Below are 22024 nucleotides of genomic sequence, written 5' to 3'. Positions count from 1 at the left end.
AAGTGGGATTTCTTGCCTTATAAATGGGGTTGGGACCATCAGTTGCGTTGAGGAGAAGTCAGGTGGATACACAGCTGATAGTCCTACTGAATAGACTGTTAGAATTTGTATTATGGCAAGAAAAAAGCAGCTAAGTAAAGAAAAACGAGTGGCCATCATTACTTTAAGAAATGAAGGTCAGTCAGTCAGCCGAAAAATTGGGAAAACTTTGAAAGTAAGGGCTATTTGACCATGAAGGAGAGTGATGGGGTGCTGCGCCAGATGACCTGGCCTCCACAGTCACCGGACCTGAACCCAATCGAGATGGTTTGGGGTGAGCTGGACCGCAGAGTGAAGGCAAAAGGGCCAACAAGTGCTAAGCATCTCTGGGAACTCCTTCAAGACTGTTGGAAGACCATTTCAGGTGACTACCTCTTGAAGCTCATCAAGAGAATGCCAAGAGTGTGCAAAGCAGTAATCAAAGCAAAAGGTGGCTACTTTGAAGAACCTAGAATATGACATATTTTCAGTTGTTTCACACTTGTTTGTTATGTATATAATTCCACATGTGTTAATTCATAGTTTTGATGCCTTCATAGTCATGAAAATAAAGAAAACTCTTTGAATGAGAAGGTGTGTCCAAACTTTTGGTCTGTACTGTATGTGCCACTCACAGTGGTTATGCCAGATTATGTGCCCCCCCTCACAGTAGTTATGCCTTCATATGTACCCTCTCATAGTTATGCCTTTATATGTGCCCCCTCACAGTAGTTATGCCAGAGATGTGCCCCCTACAGTGGCCAGTTATGCCAGATTATGTGCCCCTCACATTAGATATGCCCACATATGTGCCCCTCACAGTGGTTATGCCAGATTATGTGCCCCCCCTCACAGTAGTTGATATATGTGCCCCTCATAGTTATGCCTTTATATGTGCCCCCTCACAGTAGTTATGGCAGATTAAGTGCCCCCTCAGTAGAGATGTCCACTTTTGTGCCCCCTCACTCTAGTTGTGCCCATCAACCCCCCCCCCCCTTCCCCTTTGCCCCCAGTCTGCAGTGTTAGGAAAAGAAAAAAAACACACATACTTACCCTCTTCCCTGATGTTGCGCTGCCACACTCACATCGCGCTGCTGGCTGTACTGAAGGCAGTTTCCTGGGGCCTTCAGAGCTCCTCCCACAGCCAGCAGCGCAATGTGCGGCCAGCAGAGGGAGCGCTAGAGCTCCTGCTTCACTGATGATCTGGAGTGTATGTGAGTGAGTGAGTGAGTGCGCGCGTCCCCCTTTTTCCTCCTCCCCCCTCTGCGCAAACCTCCCCCACCTTGCCTCATATTAAACATGTAATGAAGCGCCCTGACGGGGCCCGGAATTGTCACTGTACTTCATGCCGGGCCCCGTCACAGCGCTTCCTTACATGTAAGTACAGCGGGCCCCCTCCCTCCACCGGGCCCGGTCGCAGTCGCACCACCTGCGACCGCGATCGTTACGCCCCTGTTGGGGCCACTCCAAAGCCACTACATTCGTTTTGGTACTGGCAGCTGCTGTTAGCAGAGTGGTCAAGGGGGTGCTGAACCCCCATCAATCTGATATTGCTAACTTATCCTAAAGATAAGGCTACTTTCACATCTCTGTCTGTCCTCTCCGGCAGGCTGTTCTGGCAAAGAATTAGGGAATCCGCTGGGGGGAAAAAAAAACGCTGCATACAGCGGTCTTTGTCAAGACAATTCCTGGCATATTTGCCTGGTAGCAGCTGGATCTCTGCTTATCACATGAATACAGCACCAGAACCAAACTGATTACATGAATATTGCACCAGAACCAAGATCATTACATGAATACAACACCAGAACCAAGCTCATTTCACAAATACAGCACCAGGACCAAGTTCATCACATAAATATAGCACCAGATGTAACAGTGGCTGCTGTGCGCCGCTGTTCCCCTGCTTACCGCCGCGGTCCTGGGCGCCCTGTTCAGCGGTGATCTGCTGCCTGTGTTTCCTTTCAGCCCTGGCCACAGCATGCTTGCTGCTTGTTTCCTGCAGCGTTTCCTTAAGGGCCGGTGTAACGTTACATTACCCTACTTCGTGAGATTTCCCTACCTCGTAACTTCCGGTCGCACCGGAAATGACGTGAGGAGGCGTGTCAGAGTTGTGCCGATCTGCGCATGCGCAAAACGACGGTTTAGGGAAATCTCACAGCGCAGTTCAGTTGGACACCGGGACACTGCACATGCGCTGGAGAGCCTCACCAGCCTTAGGGTAGGGAAACATTACGGCCCAGTGCGCAAGAGCGGCTAACTACAGAACATCCGATCTCCACGCCTGCGCAGTGTGGGGGTAGGGAGATCTGATGGCCATTTTTTCTGTTAAATAAATAAATATATATTTATTTAACTTCCCGAACCTGTGCTTTCTGTTACTATGCCCCTTAAGTCGCAAATAGGGTTCTGCATTCAGAGATGATCTTCTTCTATGTGCTGCCAGCGTCCGTGAATCCGGTTATCCTTGGTCTTCCCTGGCTGCGTCAGCACACTTCAGTTCTGAACTGGCACTCTGGTCAGATTCTGCGTTGGGATCATCCTGCCAGTCAACCTGCTTATCAGAGGTCTGACCTGCTTCCTTGCCTACTGTACCTGTAGACCTGAGTGGACTTCCGCAGCAGTATGCCAGTTTTGAGGATGTCTTTAGTAAGAAAGAGGTCGAGACCCTGCCTCCTCATTGTCCTTATGATTGTACGATTGACCTTCTGCCCGGTGCCACTCCTTCTCGTGCTCGAGTCTACCCACTCAGTGGCGTCGCCAGGGGGGGGCCACGGCCCCCCTTCATCACGCTGTGCCCCCCCCAACTAAAATTCCCCCCTCCCCCCCAAGTGAGCCGCCGCACTGCTGCAGTCGGGTACAGGGAGATGAGCGCTTCCATTGCGCTCATCTCCATAGTAATCTGCCTTTGCTGCGGCGGTGCAGGGGAGGGAGAGGCGTGTCCCTTCCCCTTCCTCTGATAGGCTGCAGGCACTAGGCCGGCAGCCTATCAGAGGCCGGCGCAGGTGGCGCGATGACGTCATCGCGCCACCTGAGCCATACAGCGCTGGACACAGGCCGGAAGAGGCCTGCATCGCATCGCTGACATGGAGGTAAGTATAACAGTTTTTTTTTTTTGCAATATTTTTACAGGCACAATAAGGGGGGCTCTTGTTACTGGCACATTGGGGGGCTTATTACTGGCACATTGGGGGGGCTTAATACTGGCACATTGGGGGGGCTTATTACTGGCACATTGGGGGGCTTATTACTGGCACATTGGGGGGGCTTATAACTGGCACATTGGGGGTGCTTATTACTGGCACATTGGGGGGGCTTATTACTGGCACATTGGGGGGCTTATTACTGGCACATTGGGGGGCTTATTACTGGCACATTGGGGGGCTTATTACTGGCACATTGGGGGGCTTATTACTGGTACATTGGGGGGGCTTATTACTGGCACATTGGGGGGGATTATTACTGGCACATTGGGGGGCTTATTACTGGCACATTGGGGGGCTTATTACTGGCACATTGGGGGGGCTTATTACTGGCACATTGGGGGGCTTATTACTGGCACATTGGGGGGGGGGCTTATTACTGGCACATTGGGGGGCTTATTACTGGCACATTGGGGGGGCTTATTACTGGCACATTGGGGGGGCTTATTACTGGCACATTGGGGGGCTTATTACTGGCACATGATGGGGGGGCTTATTACTGGCACATTGGGGGGGCTTATTACTGGCACATGATGGGGGGCTTATTACTGGCACATGATAGGGGGCTCATTACTGGCACATTGGGGGGGCTTATTACTGGCACATTGGGGGGCTTATTACTGGCACATGATGGGGGGCTTATTACAATACTGCCAAATGATGGGGGGCTCTTGTTACTGGAACATTGGGGGGGCTCTTATTACTGGCACGTGATAGGGGCTGTGCTCTTATTACTAGCACGTGATGGGGCTGGGCTCTTATTACTGGCACGTGATGGGGGGCTCTTGTTACTGGCACGTGATGGGGGGCTCTTGTTACTGGCACATGATGGGGGCACTTATTACTGGCACTTGATGGGCGGCACTTATTACTGGCACGTTATTGGTGGGCACTATAGGGGCATCTACTGAGGCCACAAAGAAGGGGTATTTTATATGGGGGGCTCTGTACAGTAGCATTTTATACTGGGACACATGGTGGGTACTATGGGGAAGGGGGAGAGGAGTACTATGGAGTCATCTACGGGGGGCACTAAGAAGGGTTATTTTATACTTGCAAATTATGGGGGACACTGAGGGCATCTACTGGGGCACGATATATGAGGCATTTTATACTGGTACATTATGGGGGGCACTAGGAAGAAGGGGGGAGAGGAGCACTATGGGGGCATTTACTGGGGGCACTATATAGGGGTATTTTATACTGGCACATTATGGGGGCACTATGGGGACATTAGCTCAACTGGGGGCATTACAAGGGGTTATTTTTTGCATTGTCACATTATAAGGAGAATTATTTCTACTGGGGGGGGCATTTTAGTGGGCTTTATTACTCCCCCATGGTATGACCCCCTAGTAGCAGCACCAGCCTCTCCCTGCTCTGCTATCCCTCTGCCCCTTCTCCAAATCCTTATTATGAAATCTTTCTCATTAGGATAAAGCACAACATCAGCTCCGTCGAGCCCCCTAGCCAAGTGTTGAAGTGGTGTCCGAGATCCCCAAGGGCCAAGCCAAGTAATTGTAAGTTTTCATGTGAAATATGTTTATGTTATACACATATAGCCTACACTATGCCACACAATATACAGTATACCTCTACACTGTGCCCCACAATGTACAGTATACCGCTACACTGTGCCACACAATGTACAGTATACCTCTACACTGTGCCACACAATGTACAGTATACCTCTACACTGTGTAGTCTGTTCTATAAGCACCCTTGTTCTGTGGCGGCGGACAGAAAATAATCTGGAAGTGCCCCTCTCGAGACCAGGCTCTGGATCCGCCACAGTTTAGAAATGTCAAATGTACACTCCTGTGAGAGGCGGGGAGGGAGATCTGTGGATGACACTGTTATGGAGGGGGAAATGGGGATGACACTGTCATGGGGTGGATCTGTGGATGACACATATAGCATAAGATGCTATATACGGTATGTGGCATCCACAGATCCCCCCCATAGCAGTGTCATCCACAGATCCCCCTCCCTATAAAAGTGTCATCCACAGGCAGCTAGGACATGTTGAAATCTGAGTGATTTTTTAAACCACAGACAGCAGGACTTTTCTTCCATGTTGCGGTTTTAGGTATTGGGTAAAGTATCGCAGCATTTCTAAGCGTACTTGTGTAAATGTATCGTTGTTATAGCTGCCCCCCCTACTTTTGTCCTGGCCCCCAGTGTGCCCCCCCAAAATTTGAAAGCTAGAGACGCCACTGTACCCACTCTCACTTCTTGAGCCGGTGCCGAGTTCTTCTTTGTGCAGAAAAAAGATGGACCCTTAAAGGGTTTCTGTCACCCTGCAAAACTCATATTTTTTTTTTGGGATAGTTAGATTGCTCATAGTGCGATATAGCAGAATATAATGCTCTTACTTACTTTCATGCGGCCGATTCTTTATAAAACGAACTTTTATAATATGTTAATGAGGGCTCTACCAGCAAGTAGGGCGTCTACTTGCTGGTAGCTGCTGCAGAAATCCGCCCCCTCGCCGTGTTGATTGACAGGGCCAGCCGTGATCTCCTCCTCCGGCCGGCCCTGTCAGTAATTCAAAAATCGTGCGCCGCGCGTCATTCGGCGCAGGCGCTCTGAGATGAGGAGGCTCGTATCCTCAGCACTCCCTCAGTGCACCTGCGCCGATGACATCACCGAAAGAGAAGACGTCATCGGCGCAGGCGCACTGAGGGAGTGCTGAGGATACGAGCCTCCTCATCTCAGAGCGCCTGCGCCGAATGACGCGAGGCGCGCGATTTTTGAATTACTGACAGGGCCGGCCGGAGGAGGAGATCACGGCTGGCCCTGTCAATCAACACGGCGAGGGGGCGGATTTCTGCAGCAGCTACCAGCAAGTAGACGCCCTACTTGCTGGTAGAGCCCTCATTAACATATTATAAAAGTTCGTTTTATAAAGAATCGGCCGCATGAAAGTAAGTAAGAGCATTATATTCTGCTATATCGCACTATGAGCAATCTAACTATCCCAAAAAAAAAAAAAGAGTTTTGCAGGGTGACAGAAACCCTTTAATGCCATGTATCGACTATCGAGGTCTGAATGAGGTCACAGTCAAGAATCGATACCCTCTTCCGCTAATCTCCGAACTCTTTGACAGGATCCGGGGAGCTAAGGTCTTCACAAAATTCGACCTGCGAGGCGCATACAACGCCACATAAGGGTGGATGAGTGGAAGACTGCTTTCAACACTCGTGATGGACACTACGAGTATCTCGTCATGCCCTTCGGTCTGTGCAATGCTCCTGCAGTATTCCAGGAGTTGGTAAACAATATCTTCCGGGACCTGCTCTATGTCTGCATGATAGCCATCACTGTCCTATAACAACCACTCTAGTGAGTCTACTGGATCCTCTACATTCTTTGTCGTTTATAGACAACACCCTCATACTCCTCTCCCTGTTCCTACATCTTCTGGGGTACCAGCTGCGGATTCCTCTTTTAGGGATTTTTTTAAGATTTAGGGCTCTTTCACACCTGCGTTATTGTCTTCCGGCATAGAGTTCCATCGTCGGGGCTCTATGCCGGAAGAATCCTGATCAGGATTATCCTAATGCATTCTGAATGGAGAGTAATCCGTTCAGGATGCATCAGGATGTCTTCAGTTCCGGTACGGAACGTTTGTTGGCCGGAGAAAATACCGCAGCATGCTGCGCTTTTTGCTCCGGCCAAAAATCCGGAACACTTGCCGCAAGGCCGGATCCGGAATTAATGCCCATTGGAAGGCATTGATCCGGATCCGGCCTTAACCCCTTAAGGACACAGCCTTTTTACACCTTAGGACCAGGCCATTTTTTGAAAATCTGACCAGAGTCCCTTTAAGTGCTGATAACTTTAAAACGGTTTGACTTATCCAGGCCGTTCTGAGATTGTTTTTTCGTCACATATTGTACTTCATGACACTGGTAAAATGGAGTCAAAAAAAAAATTTTTTTTGCACCAAAAAATACCTAATTTAACAAAAATTTGAAAAAAATTAGCAAATTTCAAAGTTTCAGTTTCTCTACTTCTGTAATACATAGTAATACCCCCAAAAATTGTGATGACTTTACATTCCCCATATGTCTACTTCATGTTTGAATTGTTTTGGGAATGATATTTTATTTTTTGGGGATGTTATAAGGCTTAGAAGTTTAGAAGCAAATCTTGAAATTTTTCCGAAATTTACAAAAACTCAATTTCTAGGGACCAGTTCAGGTCTCAAGTCACTTTGCGAGGCTTACATTATAGAAACCACCCAAAAATGACCCCATCTAAGAAACTACACCCCTCAAGGTATTCAAAACTGATTTTGCATACGTTGTTAACCCTTTAGGTGTTGCACAAGAGTTATTGGCAAATAGGGAGGAAATTTGAGAATTTCATTTTTTTGTCTAATTTTTCATTTTAACCCATTTTTTCCACTAACAAACCAAGGGTTAACAGCCAAACAAGACTGTATCTTTATTGCCCTGACTCTGCCATTTACAGAAACACCCAATATGTGGCCGTAAACTACTGTACGGCCACACAGCGGGGCGTAGAGTGAAAGGTGCGCCGTTTGGTTTTTGGAAGGCTGATTTTTATGGACTGGTTTATTTACACCATGTCCCATTTGAAGCCCCCTGATGCACCCCTAGAGGAGAAACTCCCTAAAAGTGACCCCATCTAAGAAACTACACCCCTCAAGGTATTCAAAACTGATTTTACATACGTCGTTAACCCTTTAGGTGTTGCACAAGAGTTATTGGCAAATGGCGATGAAATTTGAGAATTTCATTTTTTTGCCTAATTTTCCATTTTAACCCATTTTTTCCACTAACAAAGCAAGGGTTAACAGCCAAACAAGACTGTATCTTTATTGCCCTGACTCTGCTGTTTACAGAAACACCCCATATGTGGCCGTAAACTACTGTACGGGCACACAGCGGGGCGTAGAGTGAAAGGTGCGCCGTTTGGTTTTTGGAGGGCTGATTTTGCTGGACTGTTTTTTTGGCACCATGTCCCATTTGAAGCCCCCCTGATGCACCCCTAGATTATAAACTCCATAAAAGTGACCCCATCTAAGAAACTACACCCCTCAAGGTATTCAAAACTGATTTTACAAACTTTGTTAACCCTTTAGGTGTTGCACAAGATTTAATGGAAAATAGAGATACAATTTCAAAATTTCACTTTTTTGGCAGATTTTCCATTTTAATATTTTTTTTCCAGTTACAAAGCAAGGGTTAACAGCCAAACAAAACTCATTATTTATGGCCCTAATTCTGTAGTTTACAGAAACACCCCATATGTGGTCGTAAACAGCTGTACGGGCACATGGCAGGGCGCAGAAGGAAAGGAACACCATATGGTTTTTGGAAGGCATATTTTGCTGGACTGGTTTTTTTGACACCATGTCCCATTTGAAGCCCCCCTGATGCACCCCTAGAGTAGAAACTCCAAAAAAGTGACCCCATTTTAGAAACTACGGGATAGGGTGGCAGTTTTGTTGGTACTAGTTTAGGGTACATATGATTTTTGGTTGCTCTATATTACACTTTTTGTGCGGCAAGGTAACAAGAAATAGCTTTTTTGGCACCGTTTTTTTTTTGTTATTTACAACATTCATCTGACAGGTTAGATCATGTGGTAATTTTATAGAGCAGGTTGTCATGGACGCGGAGATACCTAATATGTATACAATTTTTTTTATTTATGTAAGTTTTACACAATGATTTCATTTTTAAAACCAAAAAAATGTTTTAGTGTCTCCATAGTCTAAGAGCCATAGTTTTTTCAGTTTTTGGGCGATTATCTTAAGTAGGGTCTCATTTTTTGCGGGATGAGATGACGGTTTGATTGGCATCTATTTTGGGGTGCATATGACTTTTTGATTGCTTGCTATTACACTTTTTGTGACGTAAGATGACAAAAAATGGCTTTTTTTACACCGTTTTTATTTTTATTTTTTTACGGTGGTCATCTGAGGGGTTAGATCATGTGATATTTTTATAGAGCCGGGCGATACGGACGCGGCGATACCTAATATGTATACTTTTTTTTTATTTATGTAAGTTTTACACAATGATTTCATTTTTGAAACAAAAAAAATCATGTTTTAGTGTTTCCATAGTCTAAGAGCCATAGTTTTTTCAGTTTTTGGGCGATTATCTTGGGTAGGGTATGATTTTTGCGGGATGAGATGACGGTTTGATTGTTACAATTTTGGCGTACATGCGACTTTTTTGATCACTTTTATTACCTTTTTTGGGAAGTAAGGTGGGCAAAATTTCAATTTCATCATAGTTTTTTATTTTTTATTTTTATGGTGTTCACCGTTCGGGTAAAGTAACATGACCGTTTTATAGATCAGGTCGTTACGGACGCGGCGATACCAAACATGTGTAGGGAATTTTATTTTTTTCATTTTTTATCAGTGATAAATGTGTTTTTTGATTTTTACTTTTTTTTCACTTTTATTCACTTTTTTTTGACCCAGACCCACTTGGTTCTTGAAGATCCAGTGGGTCTGATGTCTGAATAATACAGTACAGTACAATATATATTGTTCTGTACTGTATTTTACTTACACTGAACAGATCTATGCCATTCAGCACAGATCTGTTCAGCACCATGGACAGCAGGACGCCTGAGAGGCGTCCTGTTGCCATGGGAACCTTCCCCGTCTGCTCAGTACTGCTCAGAACTTCGCAGACGGGGAAGGGTAAGGAGGGGATCTCTCGGGGGGCTCTCTGGGGGCTCTCTCCCTCCCCATCGGGGGGCTGCAAAGGCACAGCAGCCCCCCGATGGGAGAGGGAGGGAGCTCCCTGCGCTGTTAACCTTTTCCATACAGCGGTCCGTACGGACCGCTGTATGGAAAGGGTTAAACGGCTGACATCGCATCGCAGATGTCAGCCGTTTATACCAGGGTGCCAGCAATGTGCTGGCACCCTGGTATCCCCACTAGACACCAACGATTATACAAGGGGAGGCGGGCGGGGGATCGCGATCCCGCCTGCCGCACCGCCCGCCTCCCGCACCGCCCACACCGCCCGCAACCCTCCCCCTGCACCTCCCGCCACCATAAAAATCATTCGGGGGTGCAGGGGGGGGTAAATAAAACTTTTTTTTTGGCATATAAAGTTTCTGATCCCTGCGGTCAGGGACTGCGGGGACCAGAAACTTCAGAAATCGCAGCAAACCGCAGGTCTGAATTGACCTGCGGTTTGCCGCGATCGCCGACATGGGGGCGTCACGGGACCCCCCCGCGCATTTAGCCTAGGTGCCTGCTCAATGATTTGAGCAGGCACCGGGTTCCGATCACTGCCAGCCGCACGGCAGTGATCGAAAATACACAGGGCGTACATGTACGCCCTGTGTCCTTAAGTACCAGGGCACAAGGGCGTACCTGTACGCCCTATGTCCTTAAGAGGTTAAGCTAAACGTCGTTTCGGCGCATTGCCGGACCCGACATTTAGCTTTTTCAGAGTGGTTACCATGGCTGCCGGGACGCTAAAGTCCTGACAGCCATGGTAAAGTGTAGCGGGGAGCGGGGGAGCAGCATACTTACCGTCCGTGCGGCTCCCGGGGCGCTCCAGAGTGACGTCAGGGCGCCCCAAGCGCATGGATCACGTGATCCATGCGATCACGTCATCCATGCGCGTGGGGCGCTCTGACGTCATTCTGGAGCGCCCCGGGAGCCGCACGGACTGTAAGTATATCGCTCCCCCGCTCCCCGCTCCTACTATGGCAACCAGGACTTTAATAGCGTCCTGGGTGCCATAGTAACACTGAAAGCATTTGGAAGACGGTTCCGTCTTCATATGCTTTCAGTACACTTGCGTTTTTCCGGATCCGGCAGGCACCTCCGGCAACGGAAGTGCATGCCGGATCCCAACAACGCAAGTGTGAAAGAGGCCTAAACGTGACACCAAGGACTCCATCCACAAAGTGGTGACTCGCATGAAAATGAATGCAGACAAGAGAAGAAGAAAACCGCCTCAGTTCTTGTCTGAAGATAAGGTATGGCTCTCCTCTAAAAACATCAGCTTAAGGGTTCCCAGTTTCAAGTTTGCTCCTAGGTTCCTTGGACCCTTTGAAGTATTGAGGAGGATCAACGAAGTGACATATAAGTTACATCTGCCTCTCTCTCTGCGTATTCCTAATGCCTTCCACATGTCCTTACTAAAACCAGTAGTTCTTAATCGCTTCTCGACGGATCCTTCTACTCCATCTCCGGTATCTGAAGATTCTGACGAGATATTTGACGTCAAAGACATTCTGGACATCAAGAAGCGTGGCAAGAAGACCTACTATCTTGTGGACTGGAAGGACTTTGGTCCTGAGGAGAGGTCTTGGGAACCAGAAGAGAACATTCATGCTCCGAACTTGATAAAAAGGTTTCTGTCTCGGCGTGGACTCAAGAAAAGGGGGCATAAGGGGGGGGGGGGATTACTGTAACAGCGGCTGCTGCGCACCGCTGTTCCCCTGCTTACCGTCGTGGTCCTGAGCATCGTGTTCAGCGGTGATCTGCTGCCTGTGTTTCCTTTCAGTCCTGGCTACAGCATGCTTGCTGCTTGTGTCCTGCAGCATTTCCTTAAGGGCCGGCGCACGTCACTTCCTGTGTTTTATGGGTTGGATCATGTGACCTCGCCAACCAATCCTAGCCCTTCTGCACATACATAAGGCTACTTTCACACTAGCGGCAGCATGGATCCGGCAAGCTGTTCACCTCTGGAGCAGCCTGCCGGATCGTGCTGGTGCTAGTGCACGCGTGCCGCGGGAGATCCGCTCTGGCCACATTAGCTATAATGGGGGCGGGGCGGAGTTCTGGCGGAAGTACGGCAAACATGCTGAGAGGCGGCCGGAATAATACTACTACAGCCAGGGAAAATGTGAGCTGTATTTTCTCCCTGGCTGTGACGCTCTCCACTGTGATTGGACCGCGGCACAGCCAGGGAGAAGGAGACGCCCATTGAGAAACCCTGGCGTTTCCTCCTCCCTGTACGGATGCTCAGGATTAACATACTGTGTGTGAAAACAGCAGGGGGCACAGTGGGCGTATGAGTGGTATTTTAAAAAAACAACCAGGTTGTCAGCATCAGCAGGGGGTACCCCGCAAGGAAAGCTATTTAATTAAACTAGAAAATTCCAGTGAAAGGTCCTCTTTAATGGTAGTGCCACATACTCTCTGCCCTATTTATATATAGCTTCATGCTCCGTGTCCCATGTATATAGTCTCACATGTTTTGTGCCCACTGTATATAGTGTCCCCTTTACATAATGCCAGGATCTATGCCCCCTTTATATAGTGCCTCTTCCTCTTTAGTGCCTCATGTTAAGCGCCTTCCTATAGTGTGCCTCATGTTCTGTGCCCCCTATAGTGTGCCCTATGCTATAACCACTTCTGCACAGGCCTGCATCTGTGGAACGTTACCACCAGCATCAGAAAAAAAAAGCTCCAAATAGCGCAGCAAGGAACTACTAGTTACCTGCCTCGCAATTTGGCACTTTTTTGTCCAGAAGAGGCCATACAGAAAACTGCATAATGTTGCAGCTATGGCACATTCCTGCCCTTTTACAGCCCTCTTTGTGCCCCCTCATAGTAAGAATGTAATGTTAGTGCCCTCACACAGTAGAATGCCCTTTAAGCGACCCCTCAGAGTAGAATGTCCCCTTTGTGTCCCAAAACAGTAGTTATGCCACCTTAGTGCCCCACAAAGCAATTATTCCCCATAGTGCTCCTACACAGTATTTACTCCTCCTTAGTGCACACACACAGTAATTATGCCCACATAGGGCCCCCATGCACTAGTTAAATCCCCATAGTATTACCTCATAGTAGTTATGCCCCATTAGTGCCCCCATACAGTAATTTAGCCCTTTAAGTGTCCCCAAAGAGCAAAATGCCTCCTTAGTATCCCTACACAGTAGTATTGAGGCGCGCTTGGTGCTCACACTTGGTGTCCCCTCTGTGCCCCCAATCGAGTATTTCTGCCCTCGTAGTGCCCCATATAGTAGAGCTGCCCTCTTAGTGCCCCTAATCCAGTAGTTCAGCTCTGAACCCGGACAACCCCTTTAACATTGAGGGTCTCATCTGAGGTCTGATTAACATTGGGGGTCCTATCTGAGGTCTTTTTGGAGTCAGAGCTGCAGTCTAATTAACATTGTGGGTCTGATTTGAGGTCTGTTTGGGGGTCTGATTAAAATTGGAGGTCTGAGCTAAGGTCTAATTAACATTAAGGGGCTGAGCTGAGGTCTGTTTGGGGGTCTAAACTGAGGCCTAAATAACATTGGGGGTCTAAGCTGAGGTCTAATTAACATTGGAGGACTGAGCTGAGGTCTAATTAACATTGGAGGACTGAGCTGAGGTCTGTTTGGGGGTCTAAAGCTGAGGCCTAATTAACATTGGGGGTCTGAGCTGAGGTCTAATTAACATTGGAGGACTGAGCTGAGGTCTGTTTGGGGGTCTAAGCTGAGGCCTAATTAACATTGGGGGTCTGAGCTGAGGTCTAAATAACATTGGAGGACTGAGCTGAGGTCTGTTTGGGGGTCTAAAGCTGAGGCCTAATTAACATTGGGGGTCTGAGCTGAGGTCTAATTAACATTGGAGGACGAGGTCTGTTTGGGGGTCTAAGCTGAGGCCTAATTAACATTGGGGGTCTAAAGCTGAGGCCTAATTAACATTGGAGAACTGAGCTGAGGTCTAATTAACATTGGAGGCCTGAGCTGAGGTCTGTTTGGGGGTCTAAAGCTGAGGCATAATTAACAATGGAGAACTGAGCTGAGGTCTGTTTGGGGGTCTAAGCTGAGGCCTAATTAACATTGGAGAACTAAGCTGAAGTCTGTTTGGGGGTCTAAGCTGAGGCCTAATTAACATTGGAGAACTGAGCTGAAGTCTGTTTGGGGGTCTAAGCTGAGGCATAATTAACATTGGAGAACTGAGCTGAGGTCGGTTTGGGGGTCTAAGCTGAGGTCTAATTAACATTGGAGGACTGAGCTGAGGTCTAATTAACATTGGAGGACTGAGCTGAGGTCTGTTTGGGGGTCTAAAGCTGAGGCCTAATTAACATTGGGGGTCTGAGCTGAGGTCTAATTAACATTGGAGGACTGAACTGAGGTCTGTTTGTGGGTCTAAAGCTGAGGCCTAATTAACATTGGAGAACTGATCTGAGGTCTAATTAACATTGGAGGACTGAGCTAAGGTCTGTTTGGGGGTCTAAGCTGAGGCCTAAATAACATTGGGGGTTTAAGCTGAGGTCTAATTAACATTGGAGGACTGAGCTGAAGTCTGTTTGTGGGTCTAAAGCTGAGGCCTAATTAACATTGGGGGTCTGAGCTGAGGTCTAATTAACATTGGAGGACTGAGCTGAGGTCTGTTTGGGGGTCTAAAGCTGAGGCCTAATTAACATTGGAGAACTGAGCTGAGGTCTAATTAACATTGGAGGACTGAGCTGAGGTCTGTTTGGGGGTCTAAGCTGAGGCCTAATTAACATTGGGGGTCTGAGCTGAGGTCTAATTAACATTGGAGGACTGAGCTGAGTTCTGTTTGGGGGGTCTAAAGCTGAGGCCTAATTAACATTGGAGGACTGAGCTGAGGTCTGTTTGGGGGTCTAAGCTAAGGCCTAATTAACATTGGGGGTCTGAGCTGAGGTCTAATTAACATTGGAGGACTGAGCTGAGTTCTGTTTGGGGGGTCTAAAGCTGAGGCCTAATTAACATTGGAGAACTGAGCTGAGGTCTAATTAACATTGGAGGCCTGAGCTGAGGTCTGTTTAGGGTCTAAAGCTGAGGCATAATTAACATTGGAGAACTGAGCTGAGGTCGGTTTGGGGGTCTAAGCTGAGGCCTAATTAACATTGGAGAACTGAGCTGAGGTCTAACTAACATTGGAGGACTGAGCTGAAGTCTGTTTGGGGGTCTAAGCTGAGGCCTAATTAACATTGGAGAACTGAGCTGAAGTCTGTTTGGGGGTCTAAGCTGAGGCATAATTAACATTGGAGAACTGAGCTGAGGTCTAACTAACATTGGAGGACTGAGCTGAAGTCTGTTTGGGGGTCTAAGCTGAGGCCTAATTAACATTGGAGAACTGAGCTGAAGTCTGTTTGGGGGTCTAAGCTGAGGCATAATTAACATTGGAGAACTGAGCTGAGGTCTAACTAACATTGGAGGACTGAGCTGAAGTCTGTTTGGGGGTCTAAGCTGAGGCCTAATTAACATTGGAGAACTGAGCTGAAGTCTGTTTGGGGGTCTAAGCTGAGGCATAATTAACATTGGAGAACTGAGCTGAAGTCTGTTTGGGGGTCTAAGCTAAGGCCTAATTAACATTGGGGGTCTGAGCTGAGGTCTAATTAACATTGGAGGACTGAGCTGAGTTCTGTTTGGGGGGTCTAAAGCTGAGGCATAATTAACATTGGAGGACTGAGCTGAGGTCTGTTTGGGGGTCTAAGCTAAGGCCTAATTAACATTGGGGGTCTGAGCTGAGGTCTAATTAACATTGGAGGACTGAGCTGAGTTCTGTTTGGGGGGTCTAAAGCTGAGGCCTAATTAACATTGGAGAAGTGAGCTGAGGTCTAATTAACATTGGAGGCCTGAGCTGAGGTCTGTTTAGGGTCTAAAGCTGAGGCATAATTAACATTGGAGAACTGAGCTGAGGTCGGTTTGGGGGTCTAAGCTGAGGCCTAATTAACATTGGAGAACTGAGCTGAGGTCTAACTAACATTGGAGGACTGAGCTGAAGTCTGTTTGGGGGTCTAAGCTGAGGCCTAATTAACATTGGAGAACTGAGCTGAAGTCTGTTTGGGGGTCTAAGCTGAGGCCTAATTAACATTGGAGAACTGAGCTGAGGTCTAACTAACATTGGAGGACTGAGCTGAAGTCTGTTTGGGGGTCTAAGCTGAGGCCTAATTAACATTGGAGAACTGAGCTGAAGTCTGTTTGGGGGTCTAAGCTGAGGCATAATTAACATTGGAGAACTGAGCTGAAGTCTGTTTGGGGGTCTAAGCTGAGGCATAATTAACATTGGAGAACTGAGCTGAGGTCGGTTTGGGGGTCTAAGCTGAGGTCTAATTAACATTGGAGGACTGAGCTGAGGTCTAATTAACATTGGAGGACTGAGCTGAGGTCTAATTAACATTGAAGGACTGAGCTGAGGTCTAATTAACATTAGAGGCCTGAGCTGAAGTCTGTTTGGGGGTCTAAGCTGAGGCCTAATTAACATTGGAGAACTGAGCTGAAGTCTGTTTGGGGGTCTAAGCTGAGGCATAATTAACATTGGAGAACTGAGCTGAAGTCTGTTTGGGGGTCTAAGCTGAGGCATAATTAACATTGGAGGACTGAGCTGAGGTCTAATTAACATTGGAGGACTGAGCTGAGGTCTAATTAACATTGAAGGACTGAGCTGAGGTCTAATTAACATTGGAGGCCTGAGCTGAGGTCTAATTAACATTGGTGGCCTGAGCTGAGGTCTGTTTGGGGGTCTAAAGCTGAGGCATAATTAACAATGGAGAACTGAGCTGAGGTCTGTTTGGGGGTCTAAGCTGAGGCCTAATTAACATTGGAGAACTGAGCTAAAGTCTGTTTGGGGGTCTAAGCTGAGGCCTAATTAACATTGGAGAACTGAGCTGAAGTCTGTTTGGGGGTCTAAGCTGAGGCATAATTAACATTGGAGAACTGAGCTGAGGTCGGTTTGGGGGTCTAAGCTGAGGTCTTATTAACATTGGAGGACTGAGCTGAGGTCTAATTAACATTGGAGGACTGAGCTGAGGTCTGTTTGGGGGTCTAAAGCTGAGGCCTAATTAACATTGGGGGTCTGAGCTGAGGTCTAATTAACATTGGAGGACTGAACTGAGGTCTGTTTGGGGGTCTAAAGCTGAGGCCTAATTAACATTGGAGAACTGATCTGAGGTCTAATTAACATTGGAGGACTGAGCTAAGGTCTGTTTGGGGGTCTAAGCTGAGGCCTAATTAACATTGGGGGTTTGAGCTGAGGTCTAATTAACATTGGAGGACTGAGCTGAGGTCTGTTTGGGGGTCTAAAGCTGAGGCCTAATTAACATTGGGGGTCTGAGCTGAGGTCTAATTAACATTGGAGGACTGAACTGAGGTCTGTTTGGGGGTCTAAAGCTGAGGCCTAATTAACATTGGAGAACTGAGCTGAGGTCTAATTAACATTGGAGGACTGAGCTGAGGTCTGTTTGGGGGTCTAAGCTGAGGCCTAATTAACATTGGGGGTCTGACCTGAGGTCTAATTAACATTGGAGGACTGAGCTGAAGTCTGTTTGGGGGTCTAAGCTGAGGCATAATTAACATTGGAGAACTGAGCTGAAGTCTGTTTGGGGGTCTAAGCTGAGGCATAATTAACATTGGAGAACTGAGCTGAAGTCTGTTTGGGGGTCTAAGCTGAGGCATAATTAACATTGGAGAACTGAGCTGAGGTCTAACTAACATTGGAGGACTGAGCTGAAGTCTGTTTGGGGGTCTAAGCTGAGGCATAATTAACATTGGAGAACTGAGCTGAGGTCGGTTTGGGGGTCTAAGCTGAGGTCTAATTAACATTGGAGGACTGAGCTGAGGTCTAATTAACATTGGAGGACTGAGCTGAGGTCTAATTAACATTGAAGGACTGAGCTGAGGTCTGTTTGGGGGTCTAAAGCTGAGGCCTAATTAACATTGGGGGTCTGAGCTGAGGTCTAATTAGCATTGGAGGACTGAGCTGAGGTCGGTTTGGGGGTCTAAGCTGAGGTCTAATTAACATTGGAGGACTGAGCTGAGGTCTGTTTGGGGGTCTAAAGCTGAGGCCTAATTAATATTGGAGAACTGAGCTGAGGTCTAATTAACATTGGAGGACTGAGCTGAGGTCTGTTTGGGGGTCTAAGCTGAGGCCTAATTAACATTGGGGGTCTGAGCTGAGGTCTAAATAACATTGGAGGACTGAGCTGAGGTCTGTTTGGGGGTCTAAGCTGAGGCCTAATTAACATTGGGGATCTGAATTGACGTCCGTTTTGGGGGTCTGATTAACATTGGGGGTCTGAGCTTAGGATTGATTAACATTGAGGATCTGATGAAAAATATTTTTTTCTTATTTTCCTCCTCTAGAACCTAGGTGCGTTTTATGGGCAGATGCAAAGCAGCGTTTTTTTACTAAGTCATGGGATGCGGAGCAAGACAGATCTGGAATGAAACACAATGTAAGTCAATGGTGCTGGATTCGCTTTCTCAGACAAAAAAGAAAACGGATCCCGAGTCCATTGATTTACAATGGTTTTAGTGCCGGCTATTTTAGAGATAATACAACCAGATCCATTCATAACGGATGCAGCAAAAACGCAGATGTGAAAGTGGCCAAAAAATACGGTAGTAGTGTTGGAGATTGGAGGGATCTGGTAATTATTTGTGAATGTTATTATCACTCTTAATTTATAAAGCGGACATATCACGTAGCGCTGTTAGAGCTGAGACCTGAATACATAGATCAACTGTTCCTATGGATTCTAAACATAAGCTTATTTACATGTCGGTGGTAGTTTTATCATTATTCTTATTAGGTCAATTACATAATAATGAGATGTAGATTAGCCACTTCCTCAGCCTGGGGCCAGCACTTTGTGACCTGGTTTAGCAGATCACTTGTCTCCTCTCTGCCTTTTGCCTTTGTTCTGTGCCCAGAAGCAACACAAAGCCTCAGCATCCTCATCTACATTCCAGGCAGGACCGGCGCTTAATATTTATAAGCAAACCCCGCCCACCTCATGGATTATTCATCACACATTTCCTATTGGATAAAGGAATGGGGCGTGTCCTTAGAGCCCGCTCGCTTGTCAGAGGGGGGGAAAATACAGTTTGGACGATACCAAGCCGCGGCCGGGGGATCTGGAGAGTTGAGGTCGGCGCGACCATCTTGTTGTTCCAGTAGTTTCGCTCGGACCCAGCTGCAGTTGCATTGGTAACGGCCGCAGGGAGGCGTGACTGGATAGGGCGCTCAGTCTGCGTCGGGCGGCCGTGCCTGTCGGATGTCAGCGGACCGAGAGGTGTTTAGAGCAGTTACAGCAGAGCGGGCGGCGAGGCCCAGGAAACTCCGAAGACTCTGAGAATGGAGGGGGCCGCGGCCTCGTCTCAACCGGTACCTCCGCCGACTCCGGAGAATGAGGCGGAAAGCAGGCCGGGACCGGAGGAGAGGAGCGGGGAGAGGGCCGCGCTCAGCCTGCTGGAGACGTGCGGCGTGTGTCGGTCGAATATCCAGAGCCGGAGCCCTCGTCTGCTGCCATGTCTGCACTCCATGTGTCAGCGCTGCCTGCCGGCTCCCAGCCGCTACATCAGCCTGCCTGCGGCGGCGGGCCCTCAACCAGGCGGCCCCAGCGCCCCCCACCCGGGGCCCCCTGCACCTAGCAACACTGGCTCCAGCACTACTGTCCAGGGTGAGTACAGAGCATGGGGCGCCATATCCTGTGCGCCCCCATTACTGCACCCCACTGCCTGCCCTGTGCTCCATAAGCATGCTCTCACCCTAATATCTATCACCCTGGTGACCCCCCCCCCCCCTTTCCTGTTGCTGGCACCCTGTAATCTGTGACTGAGGCCAAATCCCGAATTTATTTCTTTTTGAATTTCTATCTGTTACTAGTCACCCTGCACCCCAATATCTGCCCCTGCTACATGGCTATTGGGGTTCCCCCAATGTCTGTTTTTCCAAAATCACAAAATTGTCGCCCTGTATCTCCTGCATCATTCCGTAATGCATCAAATGTGGGTCACCCCTGAACCGTGCTTGGCTGTGCGGTTACTAGGCCGTGCGACACCACAACTGGGCAGGGTGAGTAGTCCGTCTCAAAACGGACCTGGTACCAAGAATGTGGGTGACCTTAATAGTAAAAATAGCTCTTGTGAACCCCAATATATCTTACATCTTTTCCACTGCTGTCTATTAACTGTTGAACGCGGAGTCCTGAATGACTGGAGAGCCAGGATTTATGTGCGCTGCTACTGATCCCCCAATTCCTGTCTCCCCAATAGTATTAGACAATAACTTCCAGATCCCGCGCACCCCTGTGTATTCAGCGCAGGATCTGACTCGTCCGTTGTGTGATCGGGAAGATATTAGGTTTCTGCACTTATTGTAAAGTTCTGTAACTTTCTGCTATGGTTTCAGTCTGTCGTTTTCATGATCTCTGCTTGCAGTCAGCGAATGGAAATAGCCTTGTTTACATGGCCTGTCCTGATCTAGTCAACCTCCTTCGACCACACGCTTGCCACCTATTCAGTGGATAGGAGATAATTTGTTAGGGAAATTCTCCAAAAACACGAATCCTCAGATTTTCACAGCCATTTTGCTTCAGTGTGTGTCCATTTTCTGCCCATCCATCAGTTTTTAGCATCCGTTGATCATTTGTTTTAAATCAGTGCTCATAGTATATAGAAGAGGGCCCACGGAATATAAAAGAGGGCACCCACGGTATATTAAAGGGGGTTGTCCGGGTTCAAAGCTGAACCCGGACATACCCAGGCAGCCACCCTGACAAGAGCATCTGAGCATTTCGTGCTCCGATGCTCTCCTTTGCCCTGCGCTGAATCGCGCAGGGCAAAGGCATTTTGTGGAGTTCCGGTGATTTATACTTCCGAGGCTTCCGTGCAGCAAGGAGCCCGGTGACATCACCGGCACTGATGGGCGGGCTTTAGCGCTTCTCTAGCCTGTAAAACGGCTAGGGCAGCGCTAAAGCCCGCCCATCAGAGCCGGTGATGTCACCGAACACACTTCTGGGTGGAAGCCTCTGCCTGGCAGTGTGTTGTAGTAAATAAAAAAAGCCCTTGCGCAGGGCAAGGCAGAGCATCGGAACCCCTTTAATGAGGCTCCCCCCACAGTGCCATCTGTAGATATAATGCATGTCCCAACCCCCGGTAGTGCTGAGAGATATATATATATATATATATATATATATAGATATAGTGCTGCCCATAATTATTTATACCCCTGACAAATTTTTACTTAGTTACTTTTATTCAACCAGCAAGTAATTTTTTGACGGGAAATGACATAGGTGTCTCCCAAAAGATAATAAGACGATGTACAAGAGGCATTATTGTGGGAAAAAAACATTTCTCAGCTTTTATTTACATTTGAGCAAAAAATACAAGATGTTCCTCACTGTGGAAAATCTCAGAGGACGTGGTCGGAAGAAAAAGTGACACCTGTGCTGGCCAGGAGGATAGGTGAAAAAGAATCCAAGGATCACCACCAAGGCCATCCTGGTGAATCTGGGCTCTGCTGGTGGCAATGTCTGACGGCAGACAATCCAATGGACACTGCACACTGCTGGGAACCACGGATGCAGTCCAAGGAGGACACCACTTCTAAGACACACAAAAGCTCGCTTAGCCTTTGAAAAAGCTCATCTGGACAAAGAAGAAGACTTCTGGTCTTCTGTGTTATGGTCATATGAAACAAAAATTTAATTGTTTGGTCACAATGATGTTTCCTTCATTTGGCGTAAAAAAGGAGAAGCCTTCAACCCAAAGAACACCATCCCCACTGTCAAACATGGTGGTGGGAAGCTAATGCTTTAGGTTTTTTTTTTCAGCCAATGGACCAGGGAACCTAATCACAGTAAACGGCACCATAAAAAAAGAGCAATACATGAGGATTCTCAACGACAACATCAGGCAGTCTGCAAAGAAACTTGGCCTTGGGCACCAGTGGACATTTCAGCATGACAATGACCCAAAACACACAGCAAAAGTGGAGAAGACATGGTTAGCAGACAACAACATGAACGTTTTGGAGTGGCCCAGCCAGAGTCCAGACTTGAATCCAATTGAGAATCTGTGGAGGGAGCTAAAG

The 22024-nt window shown here is 47.7% G+C and overlaps 1 protein-coding gene across 3 annotated transcripts in view; it reads left to right on the top strand.

Annotated features, from left to right (window-relative positions):
- The first annotated feature begins 19026 nt into the window (after positions 1-19026).
- TRIM24 (tripartite motif containing 24) overlaps positions 19027-22024 on the top strand; it is a 102808-nt gene continuing 99810 nt past the window's right edge. For all 3 annotated transcript variants that reach the window (XM_040437388.1, XM_040437396.1, XM_040437380.1), the window contains exon 1: positions 19027-19607. In XM_040437388.1, coding sequence (XP_040293322.1) covers positions 19283-19607 — 325 coding nt within the window. In that variant the 5' untranslated portion in view covers positions 19027-19282. The remainder of the gene's footprint in view (positions 19608-22024) is intronic.

Source organism: Bufo bufo, chromosome 1 (assembly GCF_905171765.1).
Source record: "Bufo bufo chromosome 1, aBufBuf1.1, whole genome shotgun sequence".
NCBI lineage: Eukaryota > Metazoa > Chordata > Amphibia > Anura > Bufonidae > Bufo > Bufo bufo.
The sequence above is the reverse complement of the archived record's forward strand: the minus strand, read 5'-3'. Positions and strand labels throughout refer to the sequence as shown.